We start from the raw sequence: 25,680 nt of genomic DNA, 5'->3' as shown, positions 1-25,680 counted from the left end.
TTCCACCCCCCTTCATATTTGTTTTATTTAGCAATCCCATCTCAACCAAGCTTCTCTTTTGCCTTGCGTTGCTTGTTCCCTACCATCCTCTCCACTGTTGCCCCACTACCTGCTTCCTCAATGTATTTGTTTCAAACTATATATATTTTTCTTTCTTGTTTGAGAACCCATCAACTGCAATTTGCTGCTAATCCGCCCATCTTTTTTTTTTAGCAAATAGCTACAGGACCCTTTGTCTTCAATTACTTTCAGGCTACTTCAATTTCATTTTTTACCAATTCACCTCGGATCAATATATAAAAAAAATAACACCAGCGTCATTTCATAGGCATGCAGGAGTAGTGATGCATGTGGGCACCTACAAAATGCTGTGGCCTGCTGTGCCCTAGTGAATTTTCTTATTTGTTCACTCTTGTAATATTTATTCACTTTTTACTTTTTTTTTTTTTACTTTTGGCCATGCTGCACAGGATATTCTCGATGCTCTATAGCATTACTAAAAGGCAGTGTGAAAGCAAATAGGTTCCTAAGGCGAGACGCATTCGCTTTGCCAATGATCGTTGATTTTTGGGTTGAAACTTTCTTTATTGCAACTCCTGCCTCACCCATCTCTGTCTGCCGTTTTCTCAAAGCCTTCCTGGGTGCGCAGCAGCAGACATGGGGAAGGGTATTGCTGCAGGGTTTCTGTTGAATATTTCCTAATGTACGACAGGAAATGGGGTCTCGGTGAAGGGGCAGGGCTGTGAGATGTGTATTGTTTTGGTTAGAGATGTCAAGAGTGCATTAGCACACTTCCTGATTCCGAGCACAGCAGAATATCTCTCAATCTTATTTCACAAGCAAAGTGTTCTCTTCAGGCCCGGACTGGCCGTTGAGGGCACCGGGCAATCCCCCGGTGGGCCGCAAGGGTGGGGGCCGGTTTTGGGCCCCTAGGGGCCGTTTTTGTTAAAGGGCCGCAAAACCGGCCCTGTAACAAAATCGGCCGAGACGCGGCCCTGACAAAGAGCTCGATCACCCCGCTTCCCCTCCCCTCCCCAGGGAGGGTGAGGGGGGCCGGCCGAGCACTTTGCCAGGGCCGGTTTTCGTTCCCAGTCCGGCCCTGGTTCTCTTTGAAATGAAGTTGTGTGTGAGAAACTTTACAGCATGAGGTGTTAGAAAGGATGACCGGGTAAAAAGTGAACATAGGCAGCAGTGTGTTTCAAGCTGCCCCTCTAGGGGGAGGTGGAAGCCTGGATAGGAGTATGAAGTGCTTTTGTTTACTGGTAGTGTGCCTGGAGGGTGTCCCATGTATAACTGCTTTCTTCTCCTGCCCTCCACCCCATTACCAGACTTCTAGCAAGCAAAGGCCTGGTTTACAGTTTGACTGACAGGCACTCCATCACAAACGTGACAGCTCTCCACCCGCCTCTTTGCAAGACCATTAGCCACAAAGGCGAGGATATCCAGTCCGCCTTTTTACCTGTGCAAACCTGCCAATATAAAGAACAGGAGGGGGAGGGGCATAGCCTTGAAGGGGTGGGGCCACGTGCCCAGACGTATTTATGAGGGACTTTTGAATCCCTTCCCCCCCAAAGGTCCCACTCCCTCCCCCCCCCCCCAGAAAAAAGGCTGCTGGGGGTTGGTGCTGATGCTCTGGGGTGTTTTCACATCCCTGGCCTGCAGCATTTCAAAGCCACAAAAAACGAGCTGAAAAAAACACTATTTACAGTGGCTTTCCAGCTGGTTTTCCCTGCCACAGTGTGGATATTGGTCACCAGGAGATGGTGTTATGTGAGCCGATATTGTGTGTCACACGGTGGTACCTGGTACCGTGTGAGTTGGCAGGAATGCTAGTGCATTAGATTATAATGCACTTGTAATAAGGCAGACAGGATATTGGCCTCATTTGTGCAGAACTACCCTTGGGGAGAGGAATTGGCTTAGGTTAGGGCGGTCGATCTCAAATCTGGGGAACTTGAGTTCGAGTTTCGGCAATGACAGTGAACTTCATGTGATTCTGGGCAAATCACGTAATCTCCCTGTGCCTAACAAAAATGAATGTAATGCAACTGATGCTATGTAAAGCGCTCTGGTACCCGATTCGGGTCAAGTTCACGCTATATAAAAAAACAAAAAATACCCCTCTCCAAACTCTAAACCATCCTCAAAATCCTTTCAATATGACTTTGCAGGCGCTATTTCATGCTGTGGATGCTTTCTCATTGTGTGTGATAATGTAGAAGCGACGAGGCCTTTGGATCTTACTCAAACCTCCATGAGGTGAGAATCGGTGAACGGGAACCTGTTAGGATGTCAGTCAGCCATTAAAACAAACGCTATTACCAACAACTTGAAAATTGTTGACAGCGTAAAGAAGTGTGTGACCTAAAACTGGAGACGCTCCAGGAGCTGTACAACCTTTTGAAAGGCATTCCTTCTAGCTTCTACTAGCAAAGACTAGCCGACAACATTGCAGCGTAAATGTAAACAACATATGCAGCAGTTTAATGTTATTACCTGAATTACGTTTCAATCAACTCAGTTATTGCTAGTTGCCTGCCATCAATGGAGCTGCTACCTGGACCCATATCTTGTGCGACAACATACGACAGTCCTGAATTCAACCCAATAATGCAATGCATTCCGGGACTTGTAGTTTTGATGCAACCAATATAAGTATTTGATTGAAACCCCCTCCAGGTACTCTTGGCATAAATAAACGTATTGCTTTTTTATTGTACTGCTGTCAAAATTCACAGCTGTTCTAAAAAAAACCTTTTCAAAGAGGCTTGCTATAGTTTTACATGATCTACACTTAGCACCGCTTATATTATGAAATGTTTTTTATAAACCAAACATTTTGTTTGCCAGAGTCACACAGCAGTCCTATGGATAGTTCAGCTTGTGTCTTGGGGCCATATGTATCAAGCCTTTTTTGATTCGCAAACGCCGAAATTCGCCGAATTTCGGCCTTTGCGAATCGCAAAAGGCTAATTAGCATGAATTGAAATGTATCAAACAATCGCATCTTAAAGAATCCAAAATAGTTGCGATTCCTTCATTTGCCATAGCATTTAAGGAATTGCAATTTTGCGATTCCTTAAATGCTATGTATGAAGCATTTTACTGTTGCGAATTCAGCTTAAGGTATCGCAATTTACCACCAACTTCCAGTTGGTGGTAAATTGCGATTTCTGTTCAAAATACACTAATTTGTATTTTTGATTGTGGCATGTGACGCACATCCCCATATGCACACACATGTAATTTACAGGGGTGCAGCAGGGTGTCCTTGAGTCACCCCTGCACCCTTGCAATAATTCTCAAATTGCGATTAGCAAATTGCGAATTCGCAATTTGAGAATTATTTGGAAATCATTCCTATGGGCCTCCTGGCCCATAGGAATGCATTGGAAATTATTCCTTAATTGCGAATTCGCAAAATGCGAATTCGCAATTAAGGAAGATTAAGGAATCGCTAATTAAAAGCGAATTTCTTCATACATACCGTTTTGCGATTCCTAAATAGCGGTTCCTTAAAAATCGCTATTTAGGAATCGCAAAACGGAACTATGATACATATGGCCCTTGGTTCCTTGCTCGGATCTTCCATAAATTCCCCCCGAATTCTGTGGGATGCCCACTTCTAATTAAGGGAAAAGCAAGTTTTCTGTTGAAAACGTGATGTTAGATATGAGCAAGTAGTCTGGAATAATCCGCTTCCTCAGTACCATTATGTTCTGTTTATTGAGTCATAATAGGCATTAAACTGTTAATATCAGACTGAAATAGGCTACCGCATATGACCAGCAGCATTTATTAATGACAGTATCGAAAAAATCTGGAAAACTGCTATTAATCCTACATACACAATGAGCAAACTCTCTTCTGGAAGAATTTCTCATAACAATAGAACCGATTGATAAGTACTAATGCTGTTATCATTGATTAAATGAAATGACTATGTAAAGTGCAGAAGAAAAAACGGCGTTGGGTGGCAAAGGAAAAACAGGGACTGAAACGTGAGTGGAAACCCTGTGATTCAAAGTTTCGTGCGATAAAGTGTCTTCTGAGTTTACAAACATTGTTCCCAAAAATGTTTCCGTTCGTCCACGCTCTGGATTGCTTAATGATCTAATAAAACCATAAACAAAATAACGCATCAATAAACATTAGTAGGCAGTTCTTGCTTCGCCATTTCTGAAGAGAGGCAGCTATTCCGAAATCCGTTGGAACATGCTAAATGGCGGGGCATTGAGGCAATGAATAATTAACACGCTTGTCTTCCCATTTGTCCACCCTTGCTTACTTGCCAAAAAGTAGCTTGGGGTCTGAATGAAGGCCAGAATACAGTCCTGTCCAGAACTCTGCATTCTTGATGTCTTAGATGATTCGCGTATAATCAGACTTTTTCAGCCTTCTGTATTTCTGAAGGAAGACCTTGCATTTTACAGCATGTTGTTATACCCTGAGAAAGAACTGTAAACGGGCGGAGAGACTATGGAGGAAGAACCCAGAGACAGAGAGCAGGGAAAAATACCGTAGGGAATTACGGACGTATAAACTTGCTATACGCGCAGCAAAGGCCTCCTTTTTTGGGGAGAGAGTGAGTCATGCTGCGTCCTCATCCAGGGAAGCCTTTCTAGTGATGAAGGAGTTTCTTAAACCACAGGATCCCATTCTTGTCCACGACAGACCACAGGAAAAATGTCTGGAATTGGCCACTTACTTCAAGGATAAAATTGACACCATTATTAGTTCTCTCCCTCCGGTGATGGGAACCCCGACTCCGTCTGAAGACTTAAGCATGTCGGAAAATTTATTGACGTCTTTTGGCCCCGTAACCTCAGGCGAAGTACTGAAGGTCCTCGGGAGCTTGAAGAGTGGCTCGCCTCGAGACCCAGTCCCAATGCGGTATTTAAAGCAGGCTGCCCCATCGATAGGAGAGCCTTTGACCGATTTGGTCAATCTCTCCTTCGCTCATGGCACGGTACCGCCAGACTGGAAGAGCGCAGTCGTTAAAGCGCTTCTGAACAAGCCTGGCTTAGATCCACAGAACTTAGCCAATTTCAGGCCCATCTCCTTGCTACCAGGGATTAGTAAGGTTGCCGAGAAACTGGTTAACCGCCAACTGTCCAACTTTCTCGAGGAGAATGGTCGGTTGAGAGACTACCAGACGGGATTCCGACCGGGTCATGGAACCGACACGGCTCTGCTAGCAGTTGTAGAGGAGGCCAGAAGCACTTTGGATACAGGGGGGTCAGTGGCAGTGATCCTCCTGGACCTAAGTGCGGCCTTCGATACTGTCAACCATGGAGTGTTGACACAATGCCTAGCAGAGACAGGAGTCACAGGAGCGGCCCTGGAATGGCTGGCCTCTTTTCTGGAGGGGCGTACCTTCGAGGTTTGGGAAGGCAACGCAAAATCTCCTCCCTTTCCACTTCACTGTGGGGTGCTTCAGGGCTCATCCCTGAGCCCCACGTTATTTAACGTGTATATGGCACCCCTGGAGGGTGTGGTGTCTCCGTTTGGCTTTAAGACCATAAGCTATGCGGATGACACTCAGCTAGTGGTGGGTCTGACACAGCTGGAGAAACAGCCTGAAACGCTCCATTCATGCCTAAGAGAGGTGTTTGACTGGATGACCAGGTCATCGCTCAAATTGAACGGCTCAAAAACTGAGCTGATGATCTTGGGCCACTCAAGCTTTGCCCTCTCGCCGAGCAGCTGGCCCAACTGTATGGGCACTCCGCCTGACCCAAAGAAGGAAATTAAGAGCCTGGGGGTCTGGCTGGAGCCTGATCTGTCCTTTAGGACACACGCCAAGAAGATCGCTGGCGTGTGTTATGGACTGCTCCGTTCGGCCCGTAAGGTTCTCCCCCTCTTACCTGAACTCTCCCGGAAGCTGTTAGTCCAAGGTCTAATCATCTCACGCCTGGACTACAGTAATGCACTCTTTCTCGGAGCACCGGAATCAACGTTCAAAATCTTGCAACAAGTGCAGAACGCGGCAGCCAGGCTGCTGCGGAACGTTCCGGCCAGGCAATCAGCCAGGCCCGCTCTAAAGGCACTCCATTGGCTCCCGGTCAAAGAGAGAGTGACCTTCAAAGCCCTCTGTATTGCTCACAAGAGCATTCAGGGGAAAGGACCTGCTATTCTGAAGGACATGATTCGGCCCTATAAGCCCACCAGAGCCTTACGCTCCGATAATAAACACCTCCTTCAGATAAAGAGAATTAGGAGAGCCCGTTCAGGTGGCAGGAGCTTTTCTATCCATACTGCACACGCCTGGAACTCCCTCCCACTCTCACTACGCTCTGAACCAAACCTGCTCAGGTTCAGGAAACATTTGAAAACTTATCTATTTCCAGAATAATTCTAAATCTGTTCTGCTTCACATAGGCAGCTTGCTCTGATTCTCTATAAGCGCTGGGATGCCTCTGGGTAACCGTGCGCGGTACAAAATTCGTTAATAATAATAATAATAATAGGAGTTGCTAGAGGTTTAGTGAATCTGTCGATAAGAGTAGGGAGAGAAGGCATCTGTGGATTGCAACACTAGTGATGTCTATTGATCCTTTAAAGAGAGTCATTTTCTCTATGGATGTCCCTTCTCTTTTTGAAACTCAGGTGCAGCAACATTGGTGTGGTGTCACCAGGGCCTTAAGTGAAAGCTTTTTCAATATTATATACAAGCCATAGTTGCTGATTGTTTATCTTATGCAACTAACAAACATTGACAATGCCAATAGTCCTGACTTATTGTGGTATGATTTTTCCTGTTGTATCATCTATCTGGATGCAATGACAGATACAGCAAAATACAAGTCGGACGGCACATTATGCTAAGCAAAGATTTTTAACTACTGTGTTTTAAGCCACACCCTTAATTACATTGGCCACGCCCCTTTGAGAGACCCCCCAGTTTTTTCATCCCACTTAAAGCCCTGATTAGTCCTACAGATAACGTGGGCTGTTGCCTCTGGGTAAAGACTTGAAAGTAGTCTGGTTAAATGTGACACGTCACTGGCTCTGGAACTTGGGGGCTTATTTACAAGCCCCTTGCGCTGCTGGTACGTCACTTTTTCCCATACTAAAAGTGACTCAAAAGCAACGAAAGAGGCTTGTAAATAAGCCCCCTAGGTGTGAGGCAGGTGCTGCCGCAACCTCGGATAACCAGCATGGAAGCCAACAGAACAGTAATGCTTTTTAAATTATACCTTTCGGCAAGCAGGCGCAAGTATCAGAAAAGGAAAAGCAACTCTTCCTACAAACTACTGATTTTGTCATCATGCAGATCTGTCTCTATTGTTCTGTAAAGTGTGCCCCTTTAGGTAAACACTCGTGCTTCGGTTTAGGAAGAGAAAAAAAAGGAGAATAATGCTGTGTGTATACGCAATATTGAATCAGACATACAAACTTTGCTGTTTCACTTTCTACAGGTAACAAGCATTTGAAGGATACAAGGGGCACATTACTTCTCATAAAGCAAAAAAACTTTTTTTAAATCCCTACTTTTCGGCCAGTAGTGAAAGAATTGCAGATTCACAAATAAGACGATTTGATGACTTTGTGTGCGTAGCAGAAAGTTAGACCTGGTACTACTACGATTAAAGTATTTGTAGGATATGAAACTACTGTTGTTTCCAGTGACTTATCTTGATCCTAAGATGCTATGGCCATAATGTAATGTAATGTAAATTGATACTTGTATAGTTCACTACTCACCCGCAAGAGTCTCAAGGCGCTTGTACGAATACCGCTGTGGAACCCATCCTGGCTTTCCCTGTGAGGCGTCCACTCCTGGGCACCCCCAAGGTGGAGGCCAGGCATCCTTAGCGTTGTGGGGGCCGTTGTGAATGTGTTTACTAAATATGGCAGTACACTGCCGTGCCACTTGCATACCAAATTGGACTCACATTTTCAGAAATATCTGGTTCAAAAGACCCACTGTGCTCTATTTTTACAAAGATTGCTTGCAGCCCTTCCCTCAACATTATTCTGGTGAACTGTGTCCCTGTAGGTGCTACACTTGCATGTTTTGCACCTGGACCGGTAAATGGCAATTTAATAATGTGTGGGGGGGGATGAACTTAGAAACCTGGTAGCTTTCTTTTCACTCCCCATTGCATGTGATATACACCAGTTTAGATATGTCCTTGTTGGGTGCAAAATTAGGGAAGTGGGTTATGAGCAAAAAATAGCATAGAATACCTGACTGATACTCAGTCTAGCCACAATCAGCTCTAGATGTTACTTTAATGGGAAGGCTCCCCCTGGCAGTGCCTGCTTGTCAGCTGCAAGTGGAGGTCCTACTGCACATGATCTACCACATGAAAATAAAGGTTCAATACAGAGCAATGGAAAGGAGTGAGGTACCTTCAAAGTGGTCATTGGGGGTATGCGCCTGAAACGTCCTACAGGATTAAACTGAGTGTGAACCAAGAGAATAAAATTACTGAGCAAAATATATGAAAGCTAGAGGTGAGTGTGCAAAGACCTGGGAGAAGCAAAAAGAAATATCATGCCCAGGTAGACAAGCTGAAATAGGTTAATGATAAGAAATATTTCAGCAGGCAACATAGCAAAGGGCATAGAGCAAGATGCCTATTGGCGTGGTTAGTCCGAACAGACACAGACAGGAAACCCATATGCTTTATCGGCTCAACATTAAGAGGTTTGCTATACACACATTTTGAGATTAAAGAGGCTTTGTGTGATATTATAAAGAACTGTGTTCAACTCCTACAATCCCAATGATGGAACATGTTATGTAATTCTTAGGTGGGATACCGTTAACCCAACTAACTATGGCAATGATTCACTGGATATGCCACTCATCGCATAAAGGATTGAAACAGCCATTAACTAATGAGCAAAAGGCAAGGCCATGGGGCCTCCTAATTCAATTTTATGCCATGTATCCATTTTGCTAACACCTACATTAATATTCATGTATGATTCATCCCTGGAGAAGGAGGTTTTGCCTATGTCAGCCGTGGAAGACACTCTAGTGGTACCTCCTAAAAAGGTAGAGACCTATTATATTTTATGTCATAAAGATCTTTAGCCCTTCTAACTTCTGAACTTGAAATACTGGGAACAGTGATCAAAAGTAGCTTCTCATCATTTCTCCCAGAGCTGGTCCATCAAGACCAGCATCGATTCCTCCAAGGACATAGTAGACATGGTAGTTTAAGACAAATTTGTATTGTTCTTTAGGGGACTCCATGAGAGTACTATATATCGAGAGAAGACCTTTGATTAATTGCTATAGCCAGATCGATTATGGGTGCGTAGGAGGATGGGGCAGGACTTTTTAAAAGGGGTAGATTGCTCTATACCCATCCACTTGCTAGAGTTTGGACAGAAATTATATTTTCGAAACAGTGGTGATACGAAGGGGAACAAGACAGGCTATCCCCTCCCACTGATACCTTTTCCTTTTGCCCTGGAACCACTGGCATGCAAGCTTTGCACTGGTGCACAATAATGGGGTATATGGTCACCACAGGAGAAGCATATAATATGACTCTATGCAAAAGAGGATCTCCTGATTTTGTAGACCCACTGGGGAAATTGCCTAAAATAATGGCAGTAGACCCACTGGGGACACTGCCTAAAATAATGGCAGGGCTGGGGATTTCAGTGAAGTATCTGGGCTAAAAATCGACTGCGATAAATCATGACTTATTTCTGATACCTGAAAGTACCAGTTTAGAAGACTTTGATGCTGTACCAAATTTGGAACCAGTTATCATTAAATATCTAGATATTAAAATATATCTTCAGATAACGAACTACTGACAGGTAATCTGGAGAAATTCCTCACCACGATCATGCAGTCTGTCCCATTTTCCCGTTGAGACAAGTGGTTCATAGCAAAAATGCGATCCTCCCCATTTTACAATTCCCTTTAATATTAATGCTTATAATCCTCATAGGGCATTTATTTTCCACAAAATAAAAAAATATCTTATCAGAATTGGCCTGGGGTAATGTACGAAAAAAAATTCCCAATTACAAAGGTGGGCAGTAGGTGGGGATTTTCTGATGCTGCGGAAGCACTTAAGCTGCACCGTGGCTCAGACATGTTTGGTATGCACTTTTTACATGAGTTGTGCTTCTTCTACAGATGTGCTCTAATCTCCTGAAATTGTTTTAAAACGTACTTACCTACTGTTGTGCGACATTTTATTTATTTTGTGGTGGTTGGTGGCTGCAACATGGAGAAGTTGATTTGGTGCTGCTATGGGCAGCCATTTTTCCCTCTCCCCTAAATGACTGGAGGCACCAGTTGTGGTTGAGCTGCAGTCTAGTCACTTGGCAGCAGGTGGAGATTTTCAGATGCTGCAGCTTCACTTAAGCAGCACCGCGGCACAGACAAGCACATCGGGCGTGCCACTGGCACGCCAAAGACTAAGACAAGTCTGTCTGCACCCATCCACGTCCCAACCGCAGCCAGTACCGGCCGGACTATTTGCTATCTTAGTAGTGAGATGAGAACTCTTTGCTGATGCTTTTCTTGCCATAGCATACTGTACCTAGAGTATCATCCTAAATGTGTATCCTGTCCAGGGTGCCAGTGTGAATCTTATTGGACTGTCTAGCCCCTGTTTCCTTTCTTGAGCCTAAGGAAGGTTCACTTAACATCTCAATGCGAGGAAAACATTTAGTTAAGGAATTATTGGCTGTTCTAATCACTGTTCGCTCCCTGCATAAGCACAACCAGCAAATCAAGCAATCAAGCAAGTCTACTGCGACTGATATTGCGCTGACCATTCCTGAAGGGTACTCACTGATCCACTGTGGCAGAAGGCACAAACAGGAAGGAGGGGTGGTGATTACCTTTAAACACCAGTTGACATGCTCAATTTTTGGTCTTGCTGATCTGGGAAACATCCGTTACAACGCGGATGTTACAACGCGGTGCTGTTACGACGCGTCCGTAACAGCGCAAGTCGTTACCACGACTTGCGCTGGAGGGCGCTAGAAGATTAAAAATAGTAAATTTACTATTCCAACACCTTCCCTAGTGTCCACGGGGACTGGTGTTAGAATAGTAAATTATACTATTCGATATCCGCGCCCCCAACGCAAGTCGTGGTAACGACTTGCGTTGTAAGGGACGCGTTGTAACAGCACGCGTTGTGACGGTACGCGTTGTACCGTCACCAATCCGCTGATCTTCAGTAGGTGGAGAGCCTAGGTTTCCATCTTGTGCTATTGGCTCAAACCTCTTTTTCATGGACATCAATCCACCACCCTCTGGGCAACTGGGGGTTTCATGGGATCCCTTGAAGAAGCCTGTCCCCTTTATCTCTTGCAATAGGCCAATTGTATCATATTAGTGGATGTTCAATTGCATGCTAATGATTCACAGGACCAGTCAGCACTTACACTTATTGAGCATCTGTTCTCTTTGATTCTACCCCAGTTGATTTTGGCACCCACACATTCAGGTGAACACATCATCGCTTTGATTTTTTTCTAAATGTCTGCTGTCTATCAGTCCTCTTGAGCCTGCCCTATGGTCTGACCACTGTTTGATTATTTTCAACTAGAAAAAAAGATAAACCCCACCAGCAAGGCAGGAGGGGAGACCACACTGTTATTAGGACATGGAAAAAGATGAAGACTTCCGATTGGGTGGATCTCCTTGCTCCTTGTCAATTTTCACACCTGTCTGGCCAATGATGTCAACCACAATGTAGGGGCACTCAACACTTGGTTAACTACTGGGGCAGCAGATGTCCTGGTTCCCCTGCAAGAGCTGAAGTAGAAAAAGGGTGGACTATCAGCCACTTGGTTCTCTGCTTCTATGGCTGAGGAACGTAAATCCTGCAAAAAGCTCAACTTATTTGGCCAAAGAGCTATTTATCTGCTAGTAAAGCCATTTACAAATTCGCTCTTAGAGCTTATCATGTCTCCCTGAAACAGGCCCTGATACTGTTTTTCATTAATAAAATTAATTCCGCTGAGTACAGCTGGTGTTCCATCTTTCAAATCATGAAATCTTTCATCGATATACAATCCTACTGGGAGGCTATTGTCCGGTCCCAAGAGCTGTGCGACAGACTACCATAGTTCTTTGAATCAACAATTGTAAATACTCACAGATCATTGCCTGCCTTGCAAGAGAGTCTCCTTTCTGTCTGCCAGGTTTATCCTGACAGCCATAACAACATGTTTACACAGTTCTCATTGAAAAATTGAGGGCAGCCATCATTAAGTATACATCGGGCACCCCTCTTATCGCCTGCCCCCGACTCTGTTAGCTGCTGCAGTATATATCATTAATCCAATGATCAACCCTATTTCTGACCACTCAAACCTCTCCCTTTCTTCAGGAGTTATGCCTGCCGACTGGAAACTTGATATAGTGATCTCTCTGAATATTTTGAGCAAGGCATGTTGCTACATCTCAGTTAATGTGGCTTTTGCCCCTGAAACAATAAAGAATCAGCAGTACTAGAGATCACAGACAATATGAAATGGGCATTGGATTTGGGGAAAAATACAGCCTTGATTCTTTTTGACTTGTCCTCTGCCTTCTACACTGTCCCACTCTATCCTACTCCACCGACTGTCCGCCGTAGGTGTGGGGGGGGGGGTACTGTGTGGGACAGGTGTAAGTTATTACTGGTTTTCAGAGGCAGGTCAGTTTGGCTCACACCTTTCTCTCCGAAGGCTAAGGCAGTAAACCAAGAGGTCCTGTAGAGCTCCTCGTTAAGCCCAACAATTTTTCCCTTCTTCATGTCCCCCTTGGCTTCTGTAGTCGAGCCAGTTGCATATAAAATCAATAGCTAGTTGCTCTTTGTCTTCAATGGCTCCAATGCCTCTATTGCAGCTTCTTTTACCGATTGCATGCAAGCCCTTTTTGTTTGGATATAGAGCAGCCAACTTAATTGCAACTCAGAGAAGACAAAAATCATTTCATTTGAATTACATGGGTCAAACTGGTGGTAAGATCTATGACTCCCTGCCAACCCCGCCCCTTCATCTGTAGGGGTCAAAAACCTAGGGGGTAAAGCTGGACACTACCCTTTCCATGTGGCTGCAGATTTCGGTGGTTTTCGGCCAATGCTTTGCGATGCTCCGCAGTCTTAAGACATTTCTGCCCCTCCTTCCTCTTGTGGCTAGTAGAGTGGTTATCCACATGCTGATCACCGTGCACCTGAATTATGCAAACACCCTCTATCTAGGAGTTGCAGAAGCCTTGGTGAATCATCTGCAGGTGGTCTAAAATGCAGTGAATAGTCTTCTCCTGTGTTAACCTAAACATTCTTTGATCTCATCTGCCTTCAAAGCTCTCCAATGCCTGCCTATCAGGAAACGAATCCTATTCAAAGCCCTGGTTTTGGTTCACAGGGCAGTATATCTCTCTAGCCCTAGGTATCTGGAGTAGGGATTTGTTCAGTACCTCACCCCTGGAGCACTGCGTTCTGCCTCTGACTCTCTCTTGTCAACCTCTCACTTTAGCAAAAGACACTCAGATGATGGACGGAATGCAGAGCAAATCACACATTCACCCCCAGTCAAGAGACCTGGGTTAGATCCATAGTTCTTTTGCTCTCCATGCATCCCCAGTTTAGACACAACCATATGTTAATCAGTCTTGATCCTGTGCCACATGGGAACAATCTAGCCTAAACCGCCAAGCCAGGTCCTCCCTGGACTGGAAACAAGCATCCTGGGACCGGTTTAGGGGCATCACCACACATCAGCACATTGAATCCAGTGGCACAGTGAGACCAGGAACCCCATCTTGGCAAACCTGGCCCACCTAGGGCAAGAAAGCAAAAGACACATAGATGATGCATGGATGGCAGAGCAAATCAAACATTCACCCCAGACAAGAGATCTGGATTAAATCCATTGTTCTTTTGCTCACCATGCCACCCCGTTGTAGACCCAGCCATATGCAAATCACTCTTGACCGTGTGCCACAGGGTAACAGTCAAGCTCAAACTGCCAAACCAGGTCCTCCCTGGACTAGAAACAAGCATCCTGGGACCGGTTTCGGGGCATCACCCCTAATCACCAAGGCTAGCTTGAAACCAGTGACTCCCGGGACCAACGTCAGTGCATACCCGGCGCACCTAGGGCAAGAAAGCAAAAGACACATAGATGATGCACGGAAGGCAGAGCAAATCAAACATTCACCCCCAGACAAGAGATCTGGGCTAAACCCGTCGTTTTTTTGCTCTCCATGTCACCCCGTTGTAGACCCAGCCATATGCAAATCAGTCTTGACCCAGTGCCACAAGGGAACAGTCCAGCCCAAACTTCCAGGCCAGGTCCACCTTGGACAGGAAATAAGCATCCTGGGACTGTGTATAGATAAGAACTACATTTAAATTAAATATATGAAATATTAAGGCACACATTACATAAAATCTTTATTGATTCAAGTGCAATCATATTATACATATATTAGGAGGATTTCTATTTAATTTTCTAAACATTAAACGATTCAATATATTAAGGCAGGCATTATGACTGTCAAACTTCATTTTATAGTAAATACATATCTACTAAGTGCGAATGGTTCATACATTTTCATGTAATGTGGTTAAACATAAATATATATAGTATAAAAATTAAATATAAATTCCATAATATTCTACGGGATTTATATATCGGTGGATGGGATATCTATCACCGTTGTGATTGAGTAACCCATCCGCTGAAATCCCAATCAGGCCCATAGTTTGAATAAATACACTAATCCTACAGTAAACATTCTTTAGATTTAGTATCAAACGTGACACTTATTTTAATATTGTTCGACCAAGTAAGAATCAAGTGCAAAATGCACATTCATATCATGTATCTGTATCAAGTATATGTTATGAAGTTGTGACGTATTTGTGACTTGTAAAGTATGGGCAAAGTTTGCCCTCACCACAGTCACACACTGCACTTGCCTGCAGGAGGATCACTTTCTTGCTATGAAGTGCAAGTGTGCGCCACTTCTTCAAAGTGGCGATCTCTTTCATTAATACCCTGAGGGCCGTATACGTGCTCATCTTCCCTGAGGGCAGTCTAGTAATGGTAATGAGGCTTGCTGCCCTGGTCTGGTCTGTTCATCATGTAGTTTGTTAAAAGTGTACTCTGGTGCAGACCGAGGCAGTGAGCCCTTACCATAATACGGCCCATCATGATATAGCCTCTGATGTATTTATTACCTTTTAGCTCAGCGCCAGCTAGATGCTGGAACCAGAAAAGGTATAGAGCACGTATCTATGTGTGCTATTTTTTTATTTTGTAGTTGTAGTTGTTGTCTTTATACAAGTAATACCTCAAAGTTGAAGACTTATTTGGAAGAAAGACTTCTACATCAAATCTTTTCTGTAGAAAGTATCCTATTATGGTTAACTTCGATTAAGGTTATATAATGTTCATGCACTACCATGCATAATTATAAACGGTGTGCAGGTATATGAAACTGAAGAATTGAATTAGCTGCACTGGGGCTTGTATACCATGCTCAAGCTGTTCGAGCATTATGAGTCATTTACATTAATTCTAGTACAAGGTGGGTCCATAGTCATTCATATACCGGCCTTTTGTAGCTATCGCGCTAAAATGGACTATCGGGGAGATTATATTGCTAGCGGTTATTGGGTATATAGGAGCATTTAAGCTTAAGTTTACAGGGGGTCCGGAGAGTTTAGGTTCTACCGGTTGTCACATACCTGGTTTCTTTAATTCGGCCTCCCTGCTCCTCCGCGTCCGTGTCTTCATTAGATAGTATAGACACACAATTGTGCTCGGTTTATATGCTGACTCTGCGGGTATCGACCCGGAAGTAATTATACTTCCATATGAGTCTATACTTCTTGTATTTATCGACAGATTAAGCCTGAATGGCTGCCTTCAGTATATAAAGTTATTACAGAACAATTTTCGGCGAAAACTTAGCATAAAAGATATGGTTTTTCGATCGCGTACGGGGGTGTTTATTCAATAACCCGGAAGTGTTAGCCGTGATACTTTCCCGAATGTTATTATCCAAATAGTATATATATTTGTATATTATTTAGGTGACCTAATGTTAAACAACCTAATTTTCTACAAATGTCTTCTTATTATCTTTTTGGGCATTTATAAAACGGACTCGGATTCGGTCGTACTTAGATTTGGTCACCATTTTGGATTGGGTTACAATGTCCCAATTCGACCGAAAAAAGTATTCGGTATTGGTTGTTACTTAAATCAAATCCTGATACTATGTCTTGGTCGATTTCACTAAAATTTGGCCCCATTAATAAAAGGTAGAGATTAGGCTTAAATTGTGCTTGTGGCATACAACTCGATACTCTATGGACAATGGCTTATTTGATATCATAATACTTTCGTATTTGCTACAACATCAGTGTCATGTTATCTAGAATTAAAAAATAGCATGTTTTCATACAGTTAATGCCTTTCACAATAGCGCTTGATATTGTCTCTATTTTTTGCGTTTTAATCCGGCTAGATATGTTATGAGATAGAGATTGGTAGGTCTCAACATAGTTACGAGTTTTCTTTCACACCAACATTAATGTATTGTTATGTTACAGTATAAACAGCATATTTACATACAGTCACTGTCTGTCGCTATTACATATAATATTAAATGACTACTGAGTTTCATTCTAGGTTTGCTTAGAAAATACAAAGTGAACAACCACATTCTCAATAGACAATATTTCTTCAGCTTTCTTAGAAAGTAACAACAATATGCATATTCAAATGTAGAGATTATAATATCTAACAGGAATTTTACGACTTTAATTCTTAATTTCCTTACTTAGGTTGTATTATACTGAACTAATCTTATCCCCTTTATTAAATTATGTTTTACTAAAGTAGTCTTTCCCAGTCTTCTTTGTTGTTTAGACCAGTTCTGTATGTATTAAAAAGGGACATGAAAAATTGTTCTCTCTTTTTTCTCTTAATCTGGATGTTACCTCCTCTTATACTTTGTTGGATGACTTCTATTCCGCACCATTTTAAATCTTCTATCGTATGATAATGAAATAAAAACTCGCATTACAGAGCATAAGTCAGCAATCAGGACTAAGATAAAAAACTGCACCGCTGGTTGATCACTGGTTGACCCACAATCATAAAATAGAAGATTTAAAATGGTGCGAAAATTGTTCCGTAATAACTTTATAAACTGAAGGCAGCCATTCTGGCTTAATCTGTCGATAAATACAAGAAGTATAGACTCATATGGAAGTATAATTACTTCCGGGTCGATACCCGCAGAGTCAGCATATAAACCGAGCACAATTGTGTGTCTATACTATCTAATGAAGACACGGACGCGGAGGAACAGGGAGGCCAAATTAAAGAAATCAGGTATGTGACAACCGGTAGAACCTAAACTCTCCGGAGCCCCTGTAAACTTAAGCGTAAATGCTCCTATATACCCAATAACCGCTAGCAATATAATCTCCCCGATAGTCCATTTTAGCGCGATAGCTACAAAAGGCCGGTATATGAATGACTATGGACCCGCCTTGTAGCTAGAATTAATGTAAATGACTCGTAATGCTCGAACAGCTTGAGCATGATATACAAGCCCCAGTGCAGCTAATTCAATTCTTCAGTTTCATATACCTGCACACCATTTATAATTATGCATAGAAGTGCATGAACATTATATAACCTTAATCGAAGTTTACCATAATAAGATACTTTCTACAGAAAAGTTAAAATCTGATTATCCATAAGTTATAAGTGGAGAAATAAATGACTAAATAAAATCATTATATTGACAGGCTAAAGATTCGAAAAATGGACCCCCTGAGACCGGACTACTATTCGTCCACCGCATTACCGCCAGAGTATATACAAAGCTCTATTCTGGTGAGTAGATATGAAAGGTCGAGAACATAGATTGTAAGACCAGAGCGTATCTTTGAAAACAGACTATAGTGTTCCCATTTTCCATCATTAGTGATTCCAATGTGAAGAAGGAATTCACAAGGCCAATTCGCTCAAGAGCATTAAATTAACTACGGTGGCTCCTCCGTGCCGATACATGAGCAGAACAATATCTGAAAAGGTAACGGACAAACAAAAAGAGAATATTTAAAAAAAAAATCTGGTTAATAGAATATATGAACTAAAATACAACTCTGGTATTCTTTCATTTCCATAAAGGCCCAGTATCACCAGAAGAAACATAATAGAACACGATCTATTTGATGTAGAAGTCTTTCTTCCAAATAAGTCTTCAACTTTGAGGTATTAGTTGTATAAAGACAACAACTACAACTACAAAATAGAAAATTAGCACACATAGATACGTTCTCTATAGCTTAAATGTGTGGTGGGTGGGATAACATGCTTTTTTCTCCCGTAAATGGCATGACTACTGGCAAATTCCTTATAGAGATAGAAACAATTGTCATCTATGTGTCACTGTATAAAAATAGGCATCTAAAATAATCTTTTTAACTTTTAGACTTCAAGTCACTATAGCCAAACGTCCTGATGAAGGTGCAACCATCATAAAGCCACCGAAACGCCGCGTCGAATCTTGTTTTGTGGCTGTTTTTATGTTCATTTGTATAGTTTTTTAACATGAAATTAATCTTTTTTAAATGTTTTTAATTTAGAATGTAACCCAAACAGGGAGGTACCTTAATAAATTGTGATATATTTTTTATAAATTTCTTGTTCAATCTTTTCTTGAATTTAATTGTGACACTCAATGGGATTAATGTTTAATGTATAATGTATTTCAGTTAGCACTCCCCCAATAGTCTTCCACGCTACTTTTAGCAATAGTCAATATATTTGACTTTTATTTCAATTAGAAACCACAGGACTTTACTTTCAAGTGTATCTGCTCCCCTCCCTGTGTATAGAGCCAGGGGGACCTTCCAAATTATATTTTTTGGAACCAGAAAAGGGACAGTGCTGACAGTGAATGTAGCCAGATGACCATAATAGGGAACTATTAGAAAGATGTTCTTGGCTTCACCAGCATCTTAGAAGTCAATCAAGTTCATTTGTATTTTGGAAGAAGTTGGTAAGGGTTATTTGTATGAATAACATATGTGCATTTAATTTTCCAGGATCAATAGGAAAACATACTCAGAATCCATTTATCACAGAAGAGATGGTTAATATCACGGCGACCCGAGCACAAGTTTTAACATCTTCTGCTAGACCTTTAAAGGTTAGAGTTCATGGTAGGTATAATTTTATTTCAAAATAAATCTTCAATGAAAATGTTAAAACATACCAAAGTCCTCCAGTAACGTGAAAAAAGCACTGCTGAAATGAATATTATATTCATTTTAGGGCAGTTCTACTTTAAATATAGATAAGTCTATTGTATTGTGTCAATAAAAAACATTTAAAAAGTTCACGTTTGAATAGCCTGGCACCATTACGTTGTTCAAAGTAAGGTGTAATTACACATAAGAAACAATACAAAATAAGCAATTTAAAAGTCTAAGGGCACCATTCCACATTGCGATCGCAATTGGGCTTAGTGGTATGTATTAATGAAAAACTGCCTTACAAAATAAGGAATCGCAAAATTTGCGATTCCCTATTTTGCGATTGCATTTAAGGATTCACAAATTGCGATTCCTTAAATGCAGTGTAAGAAGCACAGAAAAAGTGCTAGTTGGCTTTAAGGAAGCGCAAATTACCACCAACTTCAAGTTGGTGGTAATTTGCTATTTCTTTGAAAAATGAATTTTTTTGCATTTTTCAAAGTGCAATGTGGTGCACATACATGGGCATGTATGTGCACCCATGCCTATTTCAGGGGTGCCACAGGGCGTCCATTTGACACCCTTGCAACCGTGAAATTGCATTCTCAATTTGCGATTCTCCAATTGCTAATCGCAAATTGAGAATGTCTTCCCATTCTTTCTTATAGGCCTATAGGCCCGGTGGAATGAATGGGGAGGGTTTCCTTAATTGCTCATCGCACTTTGCGATTCGCAATTACGGAATATGTAGCATTCGCAAATCTTTTTGTAAATCCTACATACATCTCGTTTTGCGGTTCTCAAATAGCGATTCTCTAAAATTCGCTATTTGAAAATCGCAAAACCACACTTTCATACATATGCCCCTAAATGAGCTGTGTAGGGTTCCAGAGAGGAGGGTGAGGCAGCTAAACTACATTCTACACAATAATCATATGAAACAATTGCCAGAGTCAGGGAGATCAGCACCTGCTTGTTTGAGCTTCTGAAAGCTGGTTTCTTGAACTTGGTATTAATGCATCACGAAGTAGTAGGCCAAGAAGGCACAGGAAACTGTGTTGTCAATGTATGTGTGCGCGGGGGGCAGGGAGTTGCATGTGCCTGTGTGCCTCTCATATGATTGTATGTGCTGCGGTGGAAAGTAAAAATGTCCCAAATATCATAGTGTTCACTGCTTCTTTCAGACAACCAAATCGTTCCTGGAAGGTGACTGTCATATTCGTCACAAACAATGCAAACCAATTAATTTGAATAATGTGATTTGCTCCTGCACTAGAAAAAAATCAATTAATTCTGAGGGATGCTTTAGACAGAGCAGGAATTCTGATTGTTGTCGCCGAAAGTCTTTGCAGAAAACATACATCGTTTTTTATGTATTTATTAATAGGACCTTCTTTTTACTTGGTGAGTAAAGGAAGAGCCCAAAAAATAACCTTCAGAAAATTGATCTGATGGCAGTTGTCCTCTATTGATCACTGGCTTTGAATGTGTTATGGGCCAGATACAACACCCAATTATACACAAATAAATCCATTACTACGGCAGCAAATATGTGTGGAAGACAGAAAATTGCCCCATATGAGTTTTATCAGATGCCTATCAGAGACGTTGTCGCTCCCTCTACTCACTTTATTCAAGGAAAAATGTATTTAAAATTCCATGGTAATGAGCCGAACCAAGCATATCACACAGCTCCAGAAGGCCGTGCCTTGGTAGAAATGCACTCTTGAGTGTGACGTCATTTTCCTGAAAAATGAAAGGCTGTGCCTAATGTAGACTACTTTACTATTCCGTTCATGATTATTTACTTGGAAGGCATTTTGGGTTTTAAGTAGCTCATATTTAAATTGTAGAAAGCCAAGTCCGCAATTTTGGGTTGTGATTGCTCAATCTGGTCCTTCTATTTGTTCACTTTTCTTTTCCTATCTTAAGCTCTGGCCAATAGTATTTTATTCAAATTAATACTGAAGTACATTTGTTTCTAAATCTCCTGGCTTTGAAGAAATGCCTTGTTTGCTTCCTCTAGTTCCTTTCAGAAGGTTTCATTAATGAATAAACTCAGAATTAGGCTCCTATAGGGTTACTCTAAAATCTGATATACATTTAATTATTTCTCGTAATTTACAGAAAAACCGAATGTGTATCTTGGGAAGCTACTATTGGAGGAAATTCCGAACAGTAATCAAATACACATACATTGCATGGTGTAAGGGTTCGTTTGTTGCAGACAGGATTGTTTTGTGCAGGAAGGTGTACCTTCCTGCAAAAACACAATACTTAGAGGCACATTCCTCTTTCTACGTGTGCTGCAGAATGCAGCACTCATGGAAAGATGAAGTAACAAGGAGATATCAGGATATTTCTATTTGTTACACCTCTCTCAGGTATTTGCACCATTTTGGCATTTATCCAGGTGTTTCACTTTTATTAAATATAGGTTTGCATCAGAATAAAAAAGTGGATTAATGGGAATACCCATGCTCCATCCTAGTAATGCCTATATGACGTACTGTAACACAACACAGTGCAAGGGGCAACAGTGTATTACATATTTTTTCAAAGCCATGAAAAGCGAAGCAAATCAACCCTTGTGTGGCTTTGTAAATCTTGAATAGTATTTTGTGTAAAGACTGTGCCAAAAAAGTGGTGCAACCATGAGGCAAAAAGTTAGTAATCAAGGGCCTTGGTCTTTTTTGGGGTACGAGAAGGAACATTTCTTGTAAACCAATAGGACTGAAGCCGAGATGCATCCCAGCTCAACAAATGTCACTTGCAAGAGCATGATGTTGTATTTGTTATGAAGCCTTTTGAGCATTGCTTGTTTTCAATGCGAGTGTCCTGGCCCTTCACATTTAATGTAACTATGCGAAGGCCTGTTGCTGTAGAGTGTGTGGTGGATGCCTATTTGTTTTGGATTTGAATGCATTGTGTGTTAAAGCCCTGACCCCATGGTGTCCATTCCTCCGGTCTCCCACCAAGTCCTCACCAAGGTTCGAGATGTCTCATAAAATACCTGTCCCCGTGACCCCATTCTCCTTTGGATCCCCAGGCTCCTCCCAAACCCCTGTTGACTTGATAAAACTTGAAAAGAGCCTATACGCCATAGAGGAATCAAATGTAATGGTGGTTGTGGGTGCTAACAGGTGCGCAAATTTATTGGGAAATGAAGAATAGACCTCATATGGTGGGGCAGCATCTGAAGCCATCCACTGGATGGTCCCCGCTGGGCTCAGGGACATGATCTCAGAGGGAAAAGAGGCCATAAAACTGGACTGACAATTGACTATGGGCAGGAGGACTGGGGGAGGGCAAGTTGTCACAATCGTGAGGTAGAAATTGTGTTTTGCAAAAGTTCTGGTTCAAACCCAGGGACAAGAGCACCATCAAAAACATCTCTGCCTTTACGATTCACATTTTCAGAAACCATTTGATAGTTTTATAATAGAATGTACAAGTAAAAAATTTAGCTAGCTCCAGCAGGAGATTCCTTCCTCATCAGATTCCATGAGTGTGTGTGTCTGGCTTTCTGTCTGTTTTGTGTTTGCCTCTGTGTTTCTTGACATTATTTTGATGGCAACTGTCTTTTCCAAGGGCATGAATGGTCCCACTGGTCCCTGTCATTTCCACTAGTCCCCGGCGGCTTGTTAGGGTCTGTCATACTAAGGGCTGCTCATGCCATATCTAGTGTCTGTGCAAAATGCTCCCTTCCCTAGTGCATCAAGATCAATTTTACTGGGTGGCCCAATCTCTATTTATACAAAAAAGAAGGTCAACCCAGTATTCCCTCGGGGGCTTGGGTAAACAGTAATATAATAATTAGAAGTGCCCGCAAGGGATATAGTTGCACAAATATACTTATCTGATTTTTATCAATCAAAAATTTCAAATAATGGCATACAAAATTTACATTCAAAGTTTTTTGACAATCAATCAAAAATATATTACTTAGAAAGAACAAGAATTTTTCAAAAGCAGGTGTGAAGATGCATATATATTCAGCAGATAAGTTTTTCCAAGGGGTTCACAAATAGTCAATCTCGAAAGACACATTAACAGCGGTTATGAATACATTTTACAAATCATACAAAACCATGGGTCAAATGTCCAAATCCCATACACAGTGCTTGACATTGTCTATCACAATAGAACAAGGTTGCAAATATTACATTTAATAATAACCTTTTCAGAGGAAATTGGACTTTGCTTCAACGTTTCTGTCTCTGTAACTGCAAGTCAGTGAGACTATCTAAAGGACTGTAGGTTTATGAAGAGGATGGTAAAGATCCCTCTTTATAATCACAAATTGATCAAACAAGCTGTATAAAGGTTGTTCCAAAAGACTCACTGATATAAAACTAATGTTGAGGTACAGGGACATTTTGGATCCCTTGTATCAAGGAGAACAGAGACTAGACCTTTATAGCAATAATAATGAATATTGACCTTCCTGATGGCTCTGTTTCTCTGCCTTGTCATTCTAATCTTTCTTCTGGCCTTGAGGCAGCTGCTTTATAGATTGGGGCTTTTGCTGCTTATGCTTTGAGGTTGTCACTACAACTTTGGGACCTGGCATATCTGCCTTGCCCCAGTACTCCCACATCCAGCGCCGAGGGGGCCATCAATGGCCGCAACATTGCTCTGCAGGGGCCAGCGTCCACTTTTATGCCTGTTCAGTAAACCAAGAGTGCCCAGGGACATATTCTTATATGCTATTGGAAGGAATCCCTTATCAGACAGGTATGCAAGCTTGTAAGAGTTCATGTAAGGGAAGGTGACTGACTCCCAATTACCCCAGGACCAAGTCAAGCTGGGCCCCTCTACAGTGGAGGCTGTCAGCTCGTTCTTAATATGTATTAATAAAGATAGAGTGACTCCAGGAAAACCAGTCACCAACATCAGCGAGCCCAGCTTCAGGTCCTTTGCCACCCAGCCAGCTTAAAGGGTGTCACAGAGTTGAGAGAGAGGCTCGCTGCAGTTGCCTCCACATGCCTGTGACCCCAACTGAACAGAGGCGGGGCCCTTTTCGGTCAGTGCTGCTCACCAAACACTGTCTGCCAGTGAAAAAGGCTTGTTTCTTAGGCTCCCCTAAACATCTTCGGTGATTGCTCCAGTTGATTACCAAGGACCCCTTCACACTCTGAGAGCCCCAGCTGGGAGCATCCTACAAAATGCAGCTTGGTCAAGTCTCAGTGGGTACTCACCTTGGCCAATCCCCCCAGTGTCCACCTATTAAACTAAAGTCAACAGTTTCGCTGGATTTACCGAAAAGATGACGGAGTCACGGTTACTTGACTTCTTATTTATTCATCCAGTAACACCACTAACACTACAGCTTGCCAACATGCTCTCAGCCTCCAGCTGACTACAATAGAACAATACTACTTGGAGACTGTGAGCATTCTTTGCATATGCTGTGCAGGTGCATTTAGAGAGGCTATGCAATAACCATAACATATTGCATGTAAACTATCACAAATGAGACCCAGGTTAAACTATTATGATTTCAATTGGAGATCAAAATTAAATGCACTACCACATTTTGGATATAGTGAAATGAGCATTTTACTGTACACTACAAGTGTAAGTTATTTTATTCGGCAATTCCAGATTCAATGTGCTACTAAGGTCCGAGTTTCTTATATATAAATAACCAGGTTCAGACATTAAATATGAGGTGAAATTTGACATATGTAAACTACTTCATATGTTTCAAAATTCAGCATAATTACCTGAGCCAACATTAATAAGATGCATGCTTTGACCCCCTCTGCTGGGGGAGTTAATAGTTCTGCAGTAACAACTGGCCAATCAAAGCCACCGAACACAAAGTGATTAGGCTTCTCCTGAAAGAGGACGAGGGCGGGTGAAATCTCCAAAGCTGTTCCAGCACATGTCTGTAAATTACCTTGGAGGGTATAGAAAGGGAGGGCCAGAGGCCACTGACTCCAGTCATCACAGAGGGTTTATTTTAGGTTAGAGAGAGGGTAAACCACACATGGGTGGGCAAAGCTTAATTTATAGGTGAGATGTGCAATATTTTTGGAAACAGGTACGGTCTTCAATTCTTTTATGAGTTCTATGCAGAAAGTGGTACAGCCTCTAACTGATCCATGGAAGTGCATGTTAGGTTTCAGGCATTATGTGGTATCACTGGATTGGGCAGGTCATTCATAGGTTCAAGAGATCCCCATTGTTAGACTCTTCCAGTGTATAATACCTGAGAAGAAGAGGGACAGGAAAGGAAGTGGGGCCAGTGCTGCTGACATGATAGCCCAAAATCTCCTAAGCTCCTCTTCCAGGGCTAGTGGTTTTAACTCCCTGAATAGCTCTCTAGCCAAGTAGACTTGCTGAGGACCCCGAAGAACAGGAAACTCTTGGCTTCGTTGGACTGATTCTGTTTGGTTCTCTGCTTCTGGAGTGTACACTAATGCTCTTTTGGTACACAGAGACATCCTGCAAGTAGTGA

General features: G+C 42.2%; 1 protein-coding gene across 3 annotated transcripts in view; it reads left to right on the top strand.

Moving 5' to 3' along the window:
- Positions 1-25,680, top strand: part of LOC147747554 (ferric reductase 1-like) — a 335,069-nt gene that overhangs the window by 248,175 nt on the left and 61,214 nt on the right. For all 3 annotated transcript variants that reach the window (XM_086954117.1, XM_086954120.1, XM_086954121.1), the window contains exon 9: positions 19,065-19,181. In XM_086954117.1, coding sequence (XP_086810243.1) covers positions 19,065-19,181 — 117 coding nt within the window. The remainder of the gene's footprint in view (positions 1-19,064; positions 19,182-25,680) is intronic.

Source organism: Lissotriton vulgaris, chromosome 1_1 (assembly GCF_964263255.1).
Source record: "Lissotriton vulgaris chromosome 1_1, aLisVul1.2, whole genome shotgun sequence".
Classification (NCBI taxonomy): domain Eukaryota; kingdom Metazoa; phylum Chordata; class Amphibia; order Caudata; family Salamandridae; genus Lissotriton; species Lissotriton vulgaris.
This window is presented reverse-complemented; position numbering and strand designations above follow the sequence as displayed.